Source organism: Limulus polyphemus, unplaced genomic scaffold (assembly GCF_000517525.1).
Source record: "Limulus polyphemus unplaced genomic scaffold, Limulus_polyphemus-2.1.2 Scaffold2384, whole genome shotgun sequence".
NCBI lineage: Eukaryota > Metazoa > Arthropoda > Merostomata > Xiphosura > Limulidae > Limulus > Limulus polyphemus.
Window position 1 is genome coordinate 71,724 of NW_013667994.1, and position 19,084 is coordinate 90,807.

The following is a 19,084-nucleotide window of genomic DNA, read 5'->3' on the forward strand; positions in this document are numbered from 1 at the left end:
ACTTTATCAACTAGTATATTTTTATATCTGAAACTACATTAATCAGATAATTTGAGCTACTAATCCTTCATTTGAAATATCTTAATCTTGTGACATTTAAAACAAAAACAGGTACTTATATTAATTATTTATTGAGCTAATGTTCAGTATTTTCTTTACATTAGTTTTAGAATAAATAAAATGTACCTTTCCAAATTCTGAGTACAAGTGTGAAGTTCTTGTTGAAGATAAATTTCACAACTGTTCACAATGGTTTGATCTGCTGCTTGCACCATGCTTCTCAATAAAAGTATAAAATGAATCAAGGAAATCTTCTGTTCCCAAAAACTTCATTAAATAAAATTTTAAAGTAAGATACTTTTGTCATATGAATGGTTTTGAAACTAAATTTAAATAAAGAACTAATTATTTAATAATTAAAAGTATGTTAAAAGCATAATCCAATTTAACTACTAAATTAAACTTTTCTTCAGAATCAATCTCCAATTACCAATCTTTTAATCAAATCTCTTTTTATAATATAAAAGTGTGTCCTTAAAGCATTTATAATTTGTTTCAATTTAAACCTGAAGTTATATACCTGCATTAACTTTTACAATTGTTCATGTCCTTATTTTAGTATGTTTAACACAGAAATTGCTGCAATAGAGAAAGATCTTTTATCAATGTATTATACATATTACACAACTTGATGAACTCTCATTCACTAAACATGTAATACAGTTTAGTGAAGTTTGATGATGTTCGTGAATTCGTGTCACAGTTATTACGGAGAATCGTGTTTTTCAAGCAAACAAAATGTGGTTACATTGATCACACTATTCTCAGTTCTTTTTGATTTGACTAAATGTATACTATTTCATGATATTACCAAGTTGAGATACATCCTAAAAAGTAGCATTATTTCGGGAAGTATAATGGACATCTTTATCCAAAGCATTCTGACTTAAAAATCGAATTTAAAATTATACCATTATCACAACATCAAGGGACAAAACACAAGTTAAAACTGCAAAGAGGCTACTCATTAGATTTTTTAAAAATATGAGACCTCGACTTGAATGCTTCATTCAACATCGAGAATCTATATGAGAAGCTTTTTACTATAGACTTTTTCAGGTTGTATATAAATCTTATAATTTATTGTACTCCTAATCCTATTGACTAATGTTTAGTTCTGTGTAGTGACAGAAATAGCATGTACTTTAAATCATTTTTTATGTATTATGTATGTAATATTACAAAATCATAGTTTCTTAAGAACTTTGTTACTTACCAAGTTTATATAGCCTCACCTCAATAAATAACTGAACCCATTAATAACCACAGAGTATTAATATTTAAATAAGAGTTGATCACCTTCACACTTTCATAGGTTATAAAATGACTAAAAAATTAATTCATGTTATGAAAATAATGAATGAATCCAGCGCTTCATTAATCAGTCTATGGTTTCATTTTGACAACATTCTCCAATGTCAAGTTATTCTTCATAAACACAGGAACTCTTAGTTTCAAAGTACACTTCAATATTAATAGGAAAGGCCATATTCTGTGGAATTTAAAAATGAAAATCAAATCTATAAAAAAAAAAGCAAACAGACATAGTTACATTTACAGAAGGTTTCCTCTTGCTTTAGTACAGATTAGATAGTACACATATTTTAAACCCTAAACTCTTATTTTGCATGGGTTAGGTCCATTGGACCAAGCCAGTGTTGAAATATAAATTTTAAATTTAAATCCTTCAATTCCAAAGTTACTTAATGTATCTTCACAAAATATGGTAAGTTTTAGTAAAGTATTTTATCTGTTACTTTCTCTGCCCTAATACTATACAGGTTTGATCCATTTGCCTGACCTTGTAACTACCACAAAAAAAATATTCAAGAATGACAGCAGTTTGTAAGTTTACATCTGTTTTAATTTAATTTTGTTGTTTTATTGCTCTTTGAAACATGTTTAACTACTAAACCTGTGTAACCAAACAAGAGATCTCCCAGCAATAGAATAGCTGAAATTACAGTAAATAAAACATCGAATTACATGTAAACAAACAGCTCCTGTGCATTCCTTGCAGAAAAATTTTATGTAATTTTTTTTCTCATTTAATGTTTCCTATCCAACTTAAGTTTCTAATTTTTACATTTTAGTTTCATTCTTAAATAACAATAAATAACAAATGTACATAAAAAACAAGAAATTTAATACTTACATGTGGGCCTTCTGCTTTTTGTTTGCATCCGAAGTCTCAATGAAAGTTAACCATAATTTTTATACAGGTATTGTTAGTACCTTTCTGAATTATTTATTTATTTCAAATATTCTGCTTAGAACACAAAATAATAAGATGCACAGAGAATATAATGTCCTATAACTATTATAATTTAACTAGCTTTCTATGTACACTAAAACTGTATCTGTAGGCCAAATAATTCAAAAGCTGTTGTCAGAATGAGATAGCATTACACGTAATTTAGTAAATTAAAATCTTCTCTTCCTGTTGCTTATAAATAATGTAATAGCAAACATCAGAGAATTATTGACATTTTTAGAAATACAGTATGTGATAGAAGGGCATGGCATGTGGGCTTTCTGATTTATATCTCTGTAAATCAAAGTAATTAGTGGCTATAAATTTACATCATGTCTTGGCAATGTCTGTAACTATATTTGTCTTAAACTCAGATTTTCAAATAAGGGTGGAAATAATGTTTAAATGAGCAATTTGGAGCAAACAAGTGTCATGAGATAAATAGAAGATTGAAAATTCATTTACACATTTCCTTTTGAAATTAACAAATTAAAACACATAATATTAAAATTTGATTTATTAACTACATTTTGATACAATATTTGTTAACATAAATTGATCATAAAGTTGGTTAATTAATTCTGTTAAACATCATGACACTTGCACTTTGACTCAGCCATGTGAATACGGTGAATAAATTTCTAAATAATTTTGATGCAAACTTCACAGTTCATAAAAAAATTATTATCAAATATAAAAATATTTACAATTTCAAGCACTACATAGTAATAAACAACAAATTCTTTTTAAAAATCCCTTTTTTTTCACTTCTAAAGGAGTTTTGCCAGTGTTCAAGTGAAAAGCTACAATATTGGGTGGTTTAAAATTTTGTGGTTTTAACATTTTATACTTTTATAATTTTTGTATAACCACAAAGAACAAATAAAAGGATATGAGAAACACAGGAACTAAAAGGTGGCACAGCAGCTAAAACTGTATGCAGATGTTGAATAAGGAGTTCATTTAAAACACCACACACAGCTCCAAACACTGATGCATAACATTTGGGTTGATTAGCCAGATTCATCAGGTTGCTGTACTCACAAGCATGAAGACACGAAATTGCAGATTGACTACTAAGAAACATCTGTTGATAGAAAATAACAATAATAACAACAAAGCAACACAGACAAGTATGATTTTAACTGATTATCTAGGCAGTGTATTCATGAAAAAAAAGTAAAAATGAATGCCAACTGCCTCATACATATAGAAATTTACAGAAAGGGTTTTAATAAGGAAGGCTAAGTAGTCTTAACTATGGACATAAAGGTTTGTTGTTTTTTCCCAGAGAGGATACCACCACCAATCAAAAAATATATGATAATTTGGAAAACAAGAGCTTTAACTTTCCAAAGAAATTCATTATTTATCACCAGAAATAATTTACCTTAGATATGTCACATACCATACATCTCTTACACATGCATACATACACACAACAACTATTGAACATCTAGTATACTATACTATTAATTGGTATAATGATCAAATCAAATTATAGTAACAATTACATATAAGCAAGCCTAAAAGAAATGGCATACAGTCAGTCTTGTAACACTACCTTGCCTTTCCATAGTGCTACTGTCATTAAATCCAAAACAGGAAGTAATACTATGCTGAAGTTTGGTGCAGTGCTCATGTAGGCAGTAAGAAACTGTAGTTGAAAAATAACCTAAAAAAATAATAATAATTGTTTTTATTTTCTTTCCTTTTTTCAAAAACATTTTTTTACTATTATAAAAGTGAGTGAATATTAAAAATCACTAAATTTTTTATCACTGTCACTTGTAACTACCTATACATTTCCTATAACCTCATGGATAACAAAACTTAATATGTTTTTATCACAAGATATTATTCAAAAGTTTTATCCACAGGTTAGAAAATGTAAAGCTATTGCTTAAAACCTATAAACCTTTACAAAAACTGATATAAAACATTAGTTATTATTTTTCATAAAGTAAATATAATTCAGACAAGCTCTAATAAATCCATTAAGGTATGGTGTTAGAACTGAAAATATATTTTATGAATTTTATGATTTTTATTAAGTTAAAAATAACATTTCAATGTTACAATGTTTTTGTTACTTAACTTTTGGTTTGTGTGTAAATATTTTTATATCTAATTTTGACTTAAACATGGCTAATTATAGAAAAATATTTATAGATATCTCTTATTTGATGAAATTAAAAACCAAATTCTCAAGCACATGTAAATTTACCCTTCCCATGTTTTTCTTTCATACACTTTGTAGTATTGTTCTCAGAATTCTCTTTGACTGTTAACTTGGAAACATAACAAGTATCCTAAGCTATATCTCACAATCTTGGTGTGGTTCTAGAAACAAGAACCAAATATGATAATGAATGGAAGAAAAATAGCAACATCCAGTTAATAAATCTATTGAAGAATAGCATCTTTACGTTTGTCATTAATTTGTTTTTATTTTTTATTTCTAAAATGGACAAAGCTTGTGTGTATTCAAGACACTACATACTGTCTGAAATACTCTTGAAAGAAGTTTCTGTTGTCCATGTTCCAAGTCCAACTTCAAAAGTAGCTTCCAGATGTGAATCAAACAAGGAATCTTGTCTGATAATTGTTGTTTGCCAAGTATTGTGTTCTGCAACAATATTAGTAAGGATTTTTTATATGGAAAAAGCTCTGTATATCAAAATAAACACTTAAAAAAATGCTTTCAAATGTTGGTAAAATTCATCAATAAAACGTATATCTTTTCTTTACATTTCCAAAATGATAAAATATTAAACTGCAACTTTCAAGTGTACAGTATACTTATAAGATTATATGTGCTTGCCATCCCTAACATTGAACTAACAGACTAAAGGGAAGTCAGCTACTTATCAGTGCTCACCACCAACAGTTAGGCTTTCTTGTTTAATTAAATAATGGGATTTGACCTTCAGTCTTATGATGAAGTTTCATTTCATATGTTCATGTTTTGATATTATAGCCACCACTGTTTTCTCTGTAAAAAGAAACTTAACTTTTAGCTTGCCAGACAAACTCATAAATGGATCTTGTAAAACAACATAAATAAAGAGTTTATTCTATAGAAAAGCTGCTTAACATCTATGTAAATTGAAAGTAGTTTTATGAAAGGGGATATTAAGGAACTGATATGTTCATCTTGGATAGTAAATAATTTTGTCTTTAACAGCAAAAGTTGGAAGATGTACAATTATCTTATGAAAAACTAATTTGCATTTGAAAATGGACCAACTCATTAGTATACCACACTGTGAATCTGAACTTAAACTTCAGGTTGCCAAAAAAACATGCTCCACATTTTGTGGCCATGAGAGCTCAAAACTTACGGATTCCTCCAAAAGATGCTGCAATGCTTTCTCAAATTCATTTTCATTACAAGTTTTAACAATAGAAGATAAAGCTTTGAATTCTATTTCTGGTAAATCCAACACATTTTGGCTAGTCCTCAGTGAATCTTCATAAGAAAAGGTTGTTTCTGAAGAAAAGATAACTGAGTTCAGATCTTTTTTCTGGTCAAGAGCAATTTTCAGTGAATTTTCACCAAAACTGGTTTGAAACAGTCTTGTACTGTTTTGATAATTTTCTGAAGTTGTGTGAATTACAGATTGATTTGTCATCAGGTCAGTGTCTGACTCCAATAAGTGTTGGATTAGGGTATTCCACGTTGATTCCACAAAATGTGTTGGTAACTTATCAATATGCACCTTGTTGGAACAAATGACAATCAACACCTTCAGGCTTGATTTTTTTTGATAAAAATTCTGAAAACAGAAACAAATTAACTTATAAAAAGAAAGTATTTATACTACATGCACTCTTTCTGATTAACTTGTTTTTAAGTTGCCTTTTACCCCTTACTGCAATAGCTCATAAGTTTATGAATTTTTAAGTGCCTTTGTAATTTACATCACCTTCTTATAAGTTGATAAATATTAATGCATTAGTGTTTTTGTTGTTGATGCACATTCTCTTGTATGAATTGTTTGAACGTTTGTATTTCTTTATGTTCACACCTCCTTTGAGTCTTTTCTTTCTTTCTGGGATTGCTTTTTGTAATTTTTTTAGAATAATATGATGGAATTTTGAGAGTAAATTAATGTATTGTGAATTACATTGGAGAGAATAAACACATAAGCAGAAGAACAACTATGAAAAATGATTACATTAAGATTGATCAAATTTTTAAACACTTCTCTTTTCGGTGATCCAATACAGATTTGTAGCAAAAAGACTTAGGTTAGTCAAATTTCTGCTGTGTAATATGTTTTTATAAATAGGTTAATTTGCATTGATGTAAATAAGCTTCTTTACGAATCACTTTAATCAGTTTATTTGCAACTGGTAATACTTACACAAACAGGTTGGTGAAGAGATTCGTAAACCAAATGTAGAACAGCATTAAGATTCTTCTTCCACTTTTTAGCTGAAACTTTTCCTTTGCACGAGAGTTCAACAAGAACACCAAAGCCATCTAAGACCAGTGATTGTATGTGTTCATCTAGCTGACTCCAGTTCTTCAGTGGACAACGATGTAGCCACGTATCTAAAACTGTACTTATTTCTTGCAACATTTTGTTGCAAGTTTCATTTAACTGGGGTTTCATGTGTAACCTTTGAGATACCTATAAATAAAATAATTATTCTACTTAAAAAGTGTTTTCTAAATGCTTCTACTGTTTCTACTTATTCACTAAAATAAAAATATTTATATACAAATATATTTATGTAATTAAAACTCCTAATTGAAAAAAAATATATCTTTTTTGATTTTCAGGATGTTCATCTTCACACTTTTCTATCTATCATGTATAAATTAACAAATGTTCAGATAATATTACTATTCTAATCTTAAAATGTGTACTAAGGATGCTTTCTAGCTTGAAAATATTTAAATAGTGATAGGAAGACAATGCCACAAAGGAAAGATAGCCTCTCAGTAGGGGCAAATGTACAAGAGCAGCAATACTCTAAAATATTAAAACTTCTACAGGGTCCCCGAAAGTGTTCTGTTTCGAGCGTAAATAAAACCAAAATTAAGAGTAACAAATATTTTTATTTCTTGCTTTTGAAGTTCATACGTTATGTTGTAGCCTACAGAGTGCATAAATCTTCTCGTGAATCATGGCATGTACACGTTTTACTGACGTCACGACAGTACAAATAGCAACATCACGCATCCCTTATGTGGCATAATTTTAGTGTCTACTGACTGACTGACAGGCAACACACTACTGTACAGTAGTGCAAGTGGTTAAAACAGGTGACCCATCCAGGTAGCCTTCAGTCCCCTTTTATGGAAATCAGCCGAATGGTAAACTAATGCAAACTGATCATTGGCCCGTGGAGGGCGAGGCATGCTGGCACCCTCAACCAATTGTGAAGCAAATTGCTGAGCATGAACCCTAATATCCGGGGAAGGTGGGTAAACGAAATATGGAGAGGAAGAGCTATTATGGAAAAAAAAGAAGGACAGGGATCATAGGAAATTGGGGAAATGGATAAAACATCATATACCTGAGAAATCATGTCTAAAAATGTGTTATTAGGCCTAGCTGATTCCGCAGGTGGAGTATAGGAAGACACGACAAAATCAAGTGGTGGAAAAAGGCTATCAAAATCTTCATGAGCCTGAACAGGTTCGGCTTGCTCAGGAGGAAGTGGGGCAAGTTCAGGAGAAAGAGGTTGATCCAGATAACGATCAATTTCCCCTCAGATAATCGCAGATAAATCCAACGATGGGTCTCCCCGACCTGTGAAATAGTGCTAGTAGGAGGTATGATACTCAAAGTGGTAACATGAACCTCAGGAAATGAAGTAAAATACTTCTTCAATGAAAAGAAAACGAATTAATGAAGAAATCCCACTTTGGGATTAAACTCACGAATGTGAATCTCATGAAGAGCACCAAAAAACATCTAAATACGAGTACTGCTAAACAAAAAGTGATAGATGAATTGAATAGAGAGAGTCACGTGCATCATGAGAGTATGTCGCACTCTTATTGGTGGAGGGTTGATGATTTGCATGAGAGACGCATTGGAATTAGTCAATTCCAATGTAGGGGAGATAAAAGGCTTGGGGCATATGTGAAAAATGTTTTTGCATATGGAAAGCAGCACTGAAAGAGAACAGCTGTTTATGTGAATGGAGGTAATGTACCATATCAGAAACAAAACACATATAATTATGTTATGTGAAGGACAAAAACAAACTTGATTTGTATATTCTTTTTTCACGACAGGTTAAATTGAAAAGATAATCTTTAACATAATAATAAATATATATATATACACACTCATTAAATACTTGGTCTACTGTATATTCTCATATGATGAATTTGCTGAAATGTCATCATTAATATAGGTAGATATATGGTGAAGTAAAATGGACTCAAAACCCCATAAACACTTATTATATTAACAATATAAGATTAACCTATTCTATTCTATAAGATTAATTATGGATTAACCTCCATAAATGTATCTATTTTGAAAATACAGTTTTGAAAAAATGACTTCAATTAAAGGATCAAAGATTTTATGAAAGCTTTTCACCCAATATATATATTTTGTGATTAAAAAGAATTTTAAAATTAGTATAATTCTTAATTACAAAAAGTTACATATACCTTTAAAGAACCTATCTCACAAGCTTTAAAGTTTGTTATATGCTCTAAACCTGAAATCTAAAAATATATATATATTCATATTATACTTAAAGAATTCACTGTGCAATAACTGTGTAATGTTAAAATGTATACCCTAAAAACAAAAAATCTCTTAAAGCAAACATAAAATGTTTTGCTTCACACTCCTGAGCTAGGGTTAACTTTATTAAGCCTACATTTAAATATGCTGAAGAAGTAATGACTGTTTCTATGTATATGACTATGATAGTCAGAACAATTACATTAATACTCTATTTTTTTTCTTTGATTTTTACACAAAGCAATAATTTTCCAATACTGGTATTTCTTTGTAAATGAAATATTAGATTATTTTGTGATGGACAGATGTTAACATTTTCTTACACTGAAAATGTATTTTCAATAGTTACATAACTCCTCTCACCCAAAGCTATCTCAAACTTTGTTTGCCCTCTAAGCATTGCTAAAAATTTTATCATTAACAGTGCACCAGTCTTTTATAACCCTTCATTTTTGCATCATTGCAAAACATGTGCTGATCATGTGACTACCCTCCAACAATCATACTGGACCATATATATTAGCGCAAGTAGCTCCATTCCAAGACTTAACAGTTACAAACTAGAAATACCAGCACATCAGTGAGGAGGAGGAGGGGAAGGAAGTTGGTGAGCGGAGTTAAGTACCTGTCAGAAATACATTTTCAGTGTAAGAAAATATTAACTTCCAGAACAGTACTACCTCCTCTCACCCAAAACTAAAGTCCCACAATGAAAAGATGGAGTGGCTGATGAAGATGCAATAGTATTCAATCAAGTGGAGAGCGACTGCCTTGAAAGAACAGGTGTGCCATAATAAGAAAATAAGGCACATCTGTGGAGTATGACACTACTTCTGGAACAGGTAAGCTCATCACCTAGTAACAAACACAGTAATACATATAGGGTTGAATGTAATAGGCAGGTACCATGTCAAGTAATACAGCATCAGCCCATTGTCAACAGATAGTGCATAATTCATCCACATATGTAGCAAATTTTAGCATGGGACATTGTGATAGTGATTCATAGTAAGGTGCTTGATAATTATATAGAAGTATACATGACTAAGGTTCTAGGACCATAAGTTGTGTATGAATAGGCCAAGTGCAGTCCACCCAGGCAAAAAACATCCAGGGGAAGCGCCTTGAGAAACGTCAGATTATGCCAAGTGCGGTCCATCTGGGCAAAAACATCCAGTGGAAGCACCTTGCATAAGTTTGCAAGATCAACAAATGTAGTCCACTAGGCAGAAAACAACCAGGGTAAGTGCCTTGGACATATAATATTATGGCCAAGTGTGGTCTGTCCAGGCAAAAACATCCGGGGGAAGCACATTGGGATTTGTTGGATTATCCAGACAGAAAACTTCTAGTGGAAACACCTTGCATAAGATACATAGATCAATAAGAGCAGTGTGCTCTGGCAGAACCCAGGGGGAAGCATCTGGGATTCATGGAATCAGGCCAAGTGTGATCTTCCCAGGCAAAAAACATCCAAAGCAAGTGTCCTGGGATACTATTGAGTATGTCAAGTGCAGTCCATTTGAGTAAAAAACATCCAAAGAAAGTGCCCTGGGATACTATTGAGTATGTCAAGTGCAGTCCATTTGAGTAAAAAACATCCAGTGGAAGCACCTTGCATAAGAAAATTATTTTGTGATCCACAAGTGCAGTCAGCATAGGGAAAAACATCCAGGAGAATTACCTTGGATCCAAAATATTATGTTATTGTATAATCAATAAAGATAATGATGATAGTCCTCTTCTCACTGAGTTATCAGCTATGAAGTTTGATTTAGTTTATTGTACAAACCCCACTCAAGAGTAAACCTCCATGGTTCACCACTCCAGCAACTGGGAACAGGAAGTAGCAAGGACTCCCATGCTCCACTAGAAAAAATAGAGGGGGGAGTCTGGAGGAACGACACACTAGAGACAATGCAATGGGTGTCTGTGATTCCCTATTTTGAAAAGCAGAAAGACCCTGATTGTAAGAATCATGGGTCAGTATGGATGGGCAAAAATCCCTATCTGTTTTACTCATAAAGTCAATGAGTGATGGTCCTTGATATAAAATACAGTAATAATACAAAAAAAAAAAAAATATATATATATATATATATACACACACCACAGGATAAGTGGCTGGCAGTCTTACAGAAACACACCATCTCCACAATGAGCGTTATAGAAATACACAGATGCTAAGATATAATATTCAGCATAACTGATGTATATAAATGGAATAAGATAAAAAATAATAACATGTCAACTTACTCCAGTCAAAGGCGAACGGACATGTGTAGAATTGCCAGAGGAGAAAGACGATACCCAACCGAGGATGACACAGCCTTGTCGTGCAGATAATGTGTGACTAATGTATTGGGAGTTGTCTGCATACCAGCTTGAATGATCTCCTTCAAAGGTCGAAGGATCCGAACAGCTAAAGACATATGACATAGTTGGTGCATTGAAACATTGTGCAGCCATTGACCTTCCATGGACAAGTCAGAATAAGCTAGTCATTTGAGTTGATGAACCCAGCCAGTAAGGGTATTGACGTGAAAGATCACGGGAAACAGAGGGATTCCACAGGATAAATAGGTGAGAACGAGAACCACAAAAAAAGGCAGTACAAGATACATAACAATGCAGGGTATGAACGAGACAGAAATGGGAGAAAGTCGAAACAATCTTCACAGGCAGCAGATGTCTAAGGATTATCAAGATAAAGGAGAAATATGAGGAATGGTAAAAGGTCCAGGAAACATTAATAGCATAAATATCAAAATGACGATGACCGCAAGCCAGGAGGAAAAGGAAATAGGTCTTATGGGAAAGATAATACAAGAAACACGTATCAATGGTTCAAAAGGAGAACCAGACAGGGCATGAAGAACAACACTGAGATCCTAATCCAGAAGCATAAAAGGACATGGAGAACGATTGAGACAAAAGGAATGGAAAAGAGTGAAATAATCGGGGGAGCTGTGGATTGGAAATGGAAGGTGTTCATCAGGACAGTCTATAATTAGCAACAGTTGACATGGAAAACTCTGATCAATTGGATGTGTTTCATCCCAACATCACCAAACTCCATCTTCATGGAGCAAGACCAAAGAGTAATGTTTGGAACTGAAAGACACAACCCTTGTGGATGAATCAAAGATGACGACGTGACCCTGAAGCTATGGGAATATGAAAATAGGCATCTGTCACATTGAACTTGGTCATCCAAAGTCTCGGGGAAAAAAACCCTCAAAAAAGAGGTAGGATTTCATGGTGAAGCAGGGTGTCTCCAGAAAGGTATTCAGCCAGGAGTGATCTATGACGAGTCTCCAATCTCCCATCTTTTTAGGGACAACAAACAGATAGGAGTAAAATCCCACATGAGTGGGCACTACCCATTCGATAGAGCCATTGTGTAGAAAGCCTCAAACCGTGAGACAACTGGATGAAGCATGATTCCAAGGAGGAGGGAATGAAATCTGGAGAAAAGGATAGTGGGAGAGGTAACCAGAATTGAAGGCAAAACCTCTGACAGTCACCTATAAAGCTGACCTCTAGAGGAACAGGAATGGGAAAATCGAGGGTAAGGATGGAAATGACTGGAGTAGGGTAAGGGACGGGGAGAGGAAGAAGGGGCAGAGGGGAACCCGGACCAGTGAAGATTGGGCGATAACAGTAGTACAAGACAAATGAGAGGCCAGGGATGACAAGGATGAAAGCAGCCTTGTCACAATGACTCAGAATGACGCCCAAAAAACGTTTGGCAAAGAAACAAGGCCTGACAAAGATCCCTCAGAGAAGAAAGGGGAGATGAACCCCTTCAAGAAATACATCCCTCCCCAGCAAATCCAAAGAGCATAATAACCAGGTGTTGAGAAACCTAACCCCATCATCTGCTACAGTAAAATTTAAATTCATATAGTAAAAGAAACTTTCAAAAACAAGACTAAATGAAATATCAAAATCAAATACCAAAGTCAAAATATTAGGTTTAAATGGCGAAAGACTGTTAAGCAATTACAAATGAAATAGCAGGAGTCACATGGACAACAAATTAAACACACGTCAAGACACTGTAATTGCAGTCGAGAAAGTGAGGATTGTATTAGAATAGTATAGATGGCATAATATGATTGGTGGAGGGTAGCCACATGATCACCACATGTTCTGCAATGGCACAAAAATGAAGGGGTATAAAAGAACTAGTATGCTGTTAGTGATAAAATTTTTAGCAAGGCTTAGACGGCAAACCAAGATCCAGATAGTTTTAGGTGAGAGGGGGTAGTAACATTTCAGAATTGGCTATTTTCAATAAAAGTTAGAAACATGTTTGGCTCAAATACTCAATTTGAAATAAAGCATGAAGGGGTATAAAAGAACTGGTATGCTGTTAGTGATAAAAGTTTGAGCAAGGCTTAGAGGGCAAACCAAAATAACAAAGCAGTATTTTAACTCGTTTGTTTCAATTAACATATTTTCTTTTACCATTAAAAACTTTATTGTTTTGAAAAAAAAAAACTTAAAATTCATAGCTCTGTATTGTGAAAGCTTAAAACCATAACTACTTGTTCCCACCTTCCACTGAATGTGAATAACTTGAACATTAAAATTAAGTGTTTATTAAACTTAACAAAATCACTAGATAGTGTACCTTTATAGATATTCTCATTATTTCCTTATCTATCAATACTGAACAAATTAACCCATTTTATGAAAATTTACTGATTTGCAGCCTAATGCACTTCAATATAAAAAAAACAAGAAGAAGAATATTCGATAAATGCAGTAGATTCTTAGTCTTAAGACATGCTACATTTTCAAGATTAGTGCTAAACAGTTATCAGTAAGCCTAATGCACAAAAAATTTATAACTGTATTAAACATTTTATTATAAAAGATGCTTTATTGATAACGTGAAAATATATCCCAGCTTCTTTTGGAATTAGTGTTTAAGCAAGTTTAGAAATGGTTTGAATGAGTAATGATGAAAACATTTTTACAAGTTTAACAAAATGTCAAATGTACAACGTTTCAACAAGGTTTTGTCATTATCAAGTACAAATACTTTACCTAAACAGGTGATTAAATATACAGTATGAAACAATGAAGTCAATGACCAGAGACTGCTTAATGGCTTAGTAAAAGTATCTTGGTGCCCCAGGGTGCTGGTTTAGAGTGGGGCTGTGTTGTTCAGTTGAAATGACTCCTCTGATTTTATGTATTATGTTTGGTTCTTTGTTAGTCTCTAAATTTTATTAATCTCAAAATGGATTCCACATCATGAAATTAGTGTTTAAACAGCTGTGAACAGAAAAAAAAAACTACCAAATAATTTTTGGTTTTGTGGCTGATTCTCATAAATAAACCAAAACTTTTATTTATTCAAACCATCAGTATTTCAAAGAAATTATCAAGAGTATATATATATATATACACACACACCATATTTTAAACATGAATGTTCTAATGTTCATTTTCGAGTTCATAAGAAACAGAAAGTAAGTTCCTAATATTCTACATGTATTGATAAGACAATAAAACCATTTCATCAATGTTTTATTTATATATTTTCAGACTTCTAAAACTTGTACTGTCCTATTATACCTGTTTCTTATCTTACAGATTATTCAACACAGAATTTCAGCCAATATATAGATTGTGAACAATTTAGGTTTTTTGTATTTAAGACAGATCAAACACCTACCTCAGCCAAATGTGAAAGCAAAATTATGGCTGCTTTTACGATAATATCTTTCTTTCCAGAACGTTCTTCACTGTACAGCTCCTCTGATATCTGAAATTGTAAAGTTTTATAAAATACCAAAGTTTCAATAAAATTGAACAAAACTTTAACATGAACTTACTAGCCTAAGGATAATACCAACTGTCAAAAAAACAACAACATTATTTTCCATAAAGAAACAAATACAACAATTTAACAACAACATTTTCCATAAAGAAACAAGTACAACAATTTAACAACATTATTTTCTATAAAGAAACAAGTACAACAATTTAACAACATTATTTTCCATAAAGAAACAAATACAACAACTTAACAACAACATTATTTTCCAAAAGAAACAAGTACAATAATTTAACAATAACATTATTTTCCATAAAGAAACAAGTACAACAATTTAACAACATTATTTTCCATAAAGAAACAAATACAACAACTTAAGAACAACATTATTTTCCATAAAGAAACAAATACAACTTAACAACATTATTTTCCATAAAGAAACAAATACAACAACTTAACAACAACATTATTTTCCATAAAGAAACAAGTACAACAATTTAACAACATTATTTTCCATAAAGAAACAAATACAACAACTTAACAACAACATTATTTCCCATAAAGAAACAAGTACAACAATTTAACAACATTATTTTCCATAAAGAAACAAATACAACAATTTTATACTCATTAAGCATATAAAAAAACTATTTTCACCAAAATTATCAATCCAACTTTTCTGCCCATATAGTACTCATTCTTAAGACTTTTTTTTTTAACTACAAACTGCATATAAGCAGAAATTTCTTTTATAACACATTAGAGAAAACTTATATGTATAAACTGACAATATTGTGTGTCTTGAAGTTTTAGTCAATGAGACATTTAGAAACAAATCAAGATCCTGAGTTCATCTTAATATATAATCTGGACTATATAATATAAAGCTTTCTTAATATGAAAGAAACTCACGTATTTCACAATATCCTGTAAATTGTTCTTCACAGATACATCTCTTATTGCTAGTTTAATCAAACTGTTAATGAAATGACTGTTCCAGGTCCTCAGAGTATCAAGCATTGAACTATTTTTTTCCTGTTCAAAATTATATAAAGCATATTATCAGTGTTACGTTTTTTTATTTTCAAAAGGTAATTCATTCTTAACTTCTCCTTTCTAATATTCAGTATATTTCTAAAAATGAACAGTGAGAATTTTAAATGAAAAATATCATTTGTGAAATTATACCATTTCAATATGTTATAAAAATAAACCTGAAATTCACATAATTGTTTTTCTCAAGTCAATGAGAATAAATATTCCCAATATGTATATTTATTAAAATTAAAGTAACATCAAACAACAGGAACTTTACCTTGTCTATGATGACAGCCAAACTGTCAAGTACACATGTCAAAAGAGGAACTGGTTCAACAAAGGGAAAGAGCCACACACTTCGAACTCCTGCTAAAATACTGACAAAAGCTACACATATTTCTATAGTAATTTCACACACATCTCCATGGAACCTGCCAGTCATCAAACAGTCTCGCACAGAAAACAGAAGAGTGGTGAGTCCAAGCAAACATCTAATTTGGTTTCCAGGAAATAAGGACTCTAGTGGCAAACAGCTATGGACCTAAGACAAAAAGTTTACATGCACTTATTGTCACAAATGTAAATTTATGGGGATTAAAACAAAGGGAAAATGTTAACTTACAATTATAGTATTATAAATTATAAAATCTTAATCAATGTGTACAGTACAACTGAATAAAAATTGATAATATTTTGATAACTAGCCTTATTTTAAATACATTATGATTATTTTTCATTAGTATAAAATCCAAAACTACCAGTACATTAACAGCCACTGGAATAAATCTGGTGTTATTAACTAAAATATTAAAATAATTCCTATAAAAACAAGTTAACTGCAATTCTGTCAAAACTATTTATTACAAAGATTTCTCAATACAATACTGCCTCATTATAATGCCATTGGTTATAATTCTTTCTTGGATATAATGCTGTGGTGGCTTGGCTCCCAAAAATTTAAAATCACCTGCTGCTTAGCTCATTACTACATGGCTTCAGAGGCTAAAGTCATTACACTCTGTCACAAATTAAAGGAAAAAAAGCAGGAAGTCTCAAGTGCAAAGCCCAGAGGTGTGAATATCAAGTTCACATCTGAACTTGATATTGGGATGTTGGGAATTAAGGTAAAAAAAGGAATTTGGAAATGTGACTCAACTGTTGAAATAAAAAGGTGTTTGTTAGTGATAGAGCATTTGTAAAGGACAGGCTTAAAATCACACGAGCAGTTTTACAGCCACTTGCATTCATGGTAACAAAGAAAACTATTGGACCCAGCAGGGATTCCACCTGTCTGGTCATAAATGATGTCATCAAAGTGAAAATGGTTTAACTTTGTGGAGAGGGCAAGAAGTTCCAAGAATTGTTTACAGATGAAACCAAGAAACAGCTCAATGTCAGAAGGAAATAGAGATGTCATATTGTTAATTGCAGCAGGTATAGAGTAGTGTTATGCCTGCTCACTTTTGGCATAATTTTCATTATCCAATGAAAATGCTGACTGTTTTAATCTTATGTTATTTTACCTTATCTATGTTCTTCTTATATCTATTTTCCCTACGTAAATAACAGTTGTTTTATTTAACTTGTTGCTTTAGTAGTCTGTTGAATCCATACTTGTTCAGCATGAGTGCCTTCTTGACTAATTGGTTATAACTCTCCCACCACCTTTGTTGCTCTTGGGTGCACACGGCTCCCGATGGTAGTGTTATAACGAGGCAGTACTGTAATAATATATTTAAATAAAATCTATTTGTTTTCCTCTTAATTCTACACTTTTACATTTATTCTTCATTAAAATATTCTTAAAACAGTAAGAAACAGCTTTGATTTCATCTAAGTATATAAAAGAGCAAAGAAAACTGGGAAAAGTAAATAAAGAAATTACTTTTAACAACATAAGGATTTTTTCAAGTTTTATTTTCCTTTTAGAATGAACCTTAAGATTCATCCACTGGTTTAGAATGCAAGCAGCCTCTTGCACTTCTAACCACATGTTATTGTAAGATTCCATTCCTTTGCTGACATTTGTGACCTTTGGTGTTGTGTTAGCAAACTCTGACCACAACTTGGATTTTCCAGAAAGATGGGTAAACAGTTTCTCAGTCAAGCCATCACTCCTTTGTTCATCATTTTTTCTGTTTGAAATAATTAAATGAAAAAATATTAATTGCAATCTTTCTGCTGTAAGCTTACCATCTAATAAACGAGATAAAAGTTGTGTCCTAATTATGCCAGATGTGTAAGTCTTTGGTAAATAACACAATACTTAATAATTTGTAGAAACTGAAAAAAAAAAGTAAGGTAATCTTGTTTCCTTTTGTACATAAACATAGGTATAAATACTTAAATGAAACTGTACATTTTAAAATCTATTATAGGATTTTCTTACCTAAAGTCAGAAACATGGTAATATAAAAAGAGATGGGCAACTTTGAGGAATTACAGGTCTATAAAATCCAATAAAAAGTTTTGAAGGACCAAATCTTTGTTTTAATAGGCTGCATAATAGAATTATTCCATTCATAAATAGATTGGCTAATGTGTAGTACATCAATCACTTGAAATGAGGCATTAACAACTAAAGACTAGAAACCTTCTGTGATTGACAAAACTTTTAAACATGCACTGTAGAAACATACCAAGATTTATAACATAAGTTGTTTTTCCTCACAAATTATTAATACATTTCAATCTAAAAGCATCAAGGAATTTATTAAATTTATAATTTTAGTATTATGCAGTTCAAAGTGTGTTGAAATACATCTACAAATATTTTTTTATAAATATTTAAATGTTATACAGAAATGAAACACTTTGATTGAGTAGTACTGCTACTTATGGAGTTAATATGCCTACCTACCAACAGTTGGAGTGCCAAATAAAAATTGTCAAGAAGGCTAGATACAACCTCCGCGGTGCCAGTTGCCCATCCCTGATATAGAGAATAGTTTAATTGTTGTTAAGCTCTAAGCTATACAATTGGACATAAATGCCACCACCAAGTGCCATGACCCACTCATTTTTTATTGTGGAAAGGCTAATATATATATAATTTTCTCCTCTACCACATTTACAATACAAAAAGACAATATATATATATATAGTGTTATTATTGTATTTTTTAATGATCACTGTGTTATTTGAATCAATAATGAAAAGTGAAGGGATCTATTTGGAAAATGTTAAAGGTAGTTTATATATATATATATATAT

The 19,084-nt window shown here is 31.7% G+C and overlaps 1 protein-coding gene across 1 annotated transcript in view; it reads right to left on the minus strand.

Annotated features, from left to right (window-relative positions):
- LOC106466801 (unhealthy ribosome biogenesis protein 2 homolog) overlaps positions 1–19,084 on the minus strand; it is a 71,297-nt gene that overhangs the window by 3,356 nt on the left and 48,857 nt on the right. Inside the window, exons 17-26 of the mRNA XM_022394884.1 lie at positions 17,757–18,006; positions 16,149–16,412; positions 15,746–15,868; positions 14,732–14,821; positions 6,685–6,954; positions 5,659–6,093; positions 4,818–4,943; positions 3,879–3,989; positions 3,209–3,401; positions 187–289 (exon numbers count right to left, since the gene is read on the minus strand). Of these exons, the coding sequence (XP_022250592.1) occupies positions 187–289; positions 3,209–3,401; positions 3,879–3,989; positions 4,818–4,943; positions 5,659–6,093; positions 6,685–6,954; positions 14,732–14,821; positions 15,746–15,868; positions 16,149–16,412; positions 17,757–18,006 (1,965 nt within the window). The remainder of the gene's footprint in view (positions 1–186; positions 290–3,208; positions 3,402–3,878; positions 3,990–4,817; positions 4,944–5,658; positions 6,094–6,684; positions 6,955–14,731; positions 14,822–15,745; positions 15,869–16,148; positions 16,413–17,756; positions 18,007–19,084) is intronic.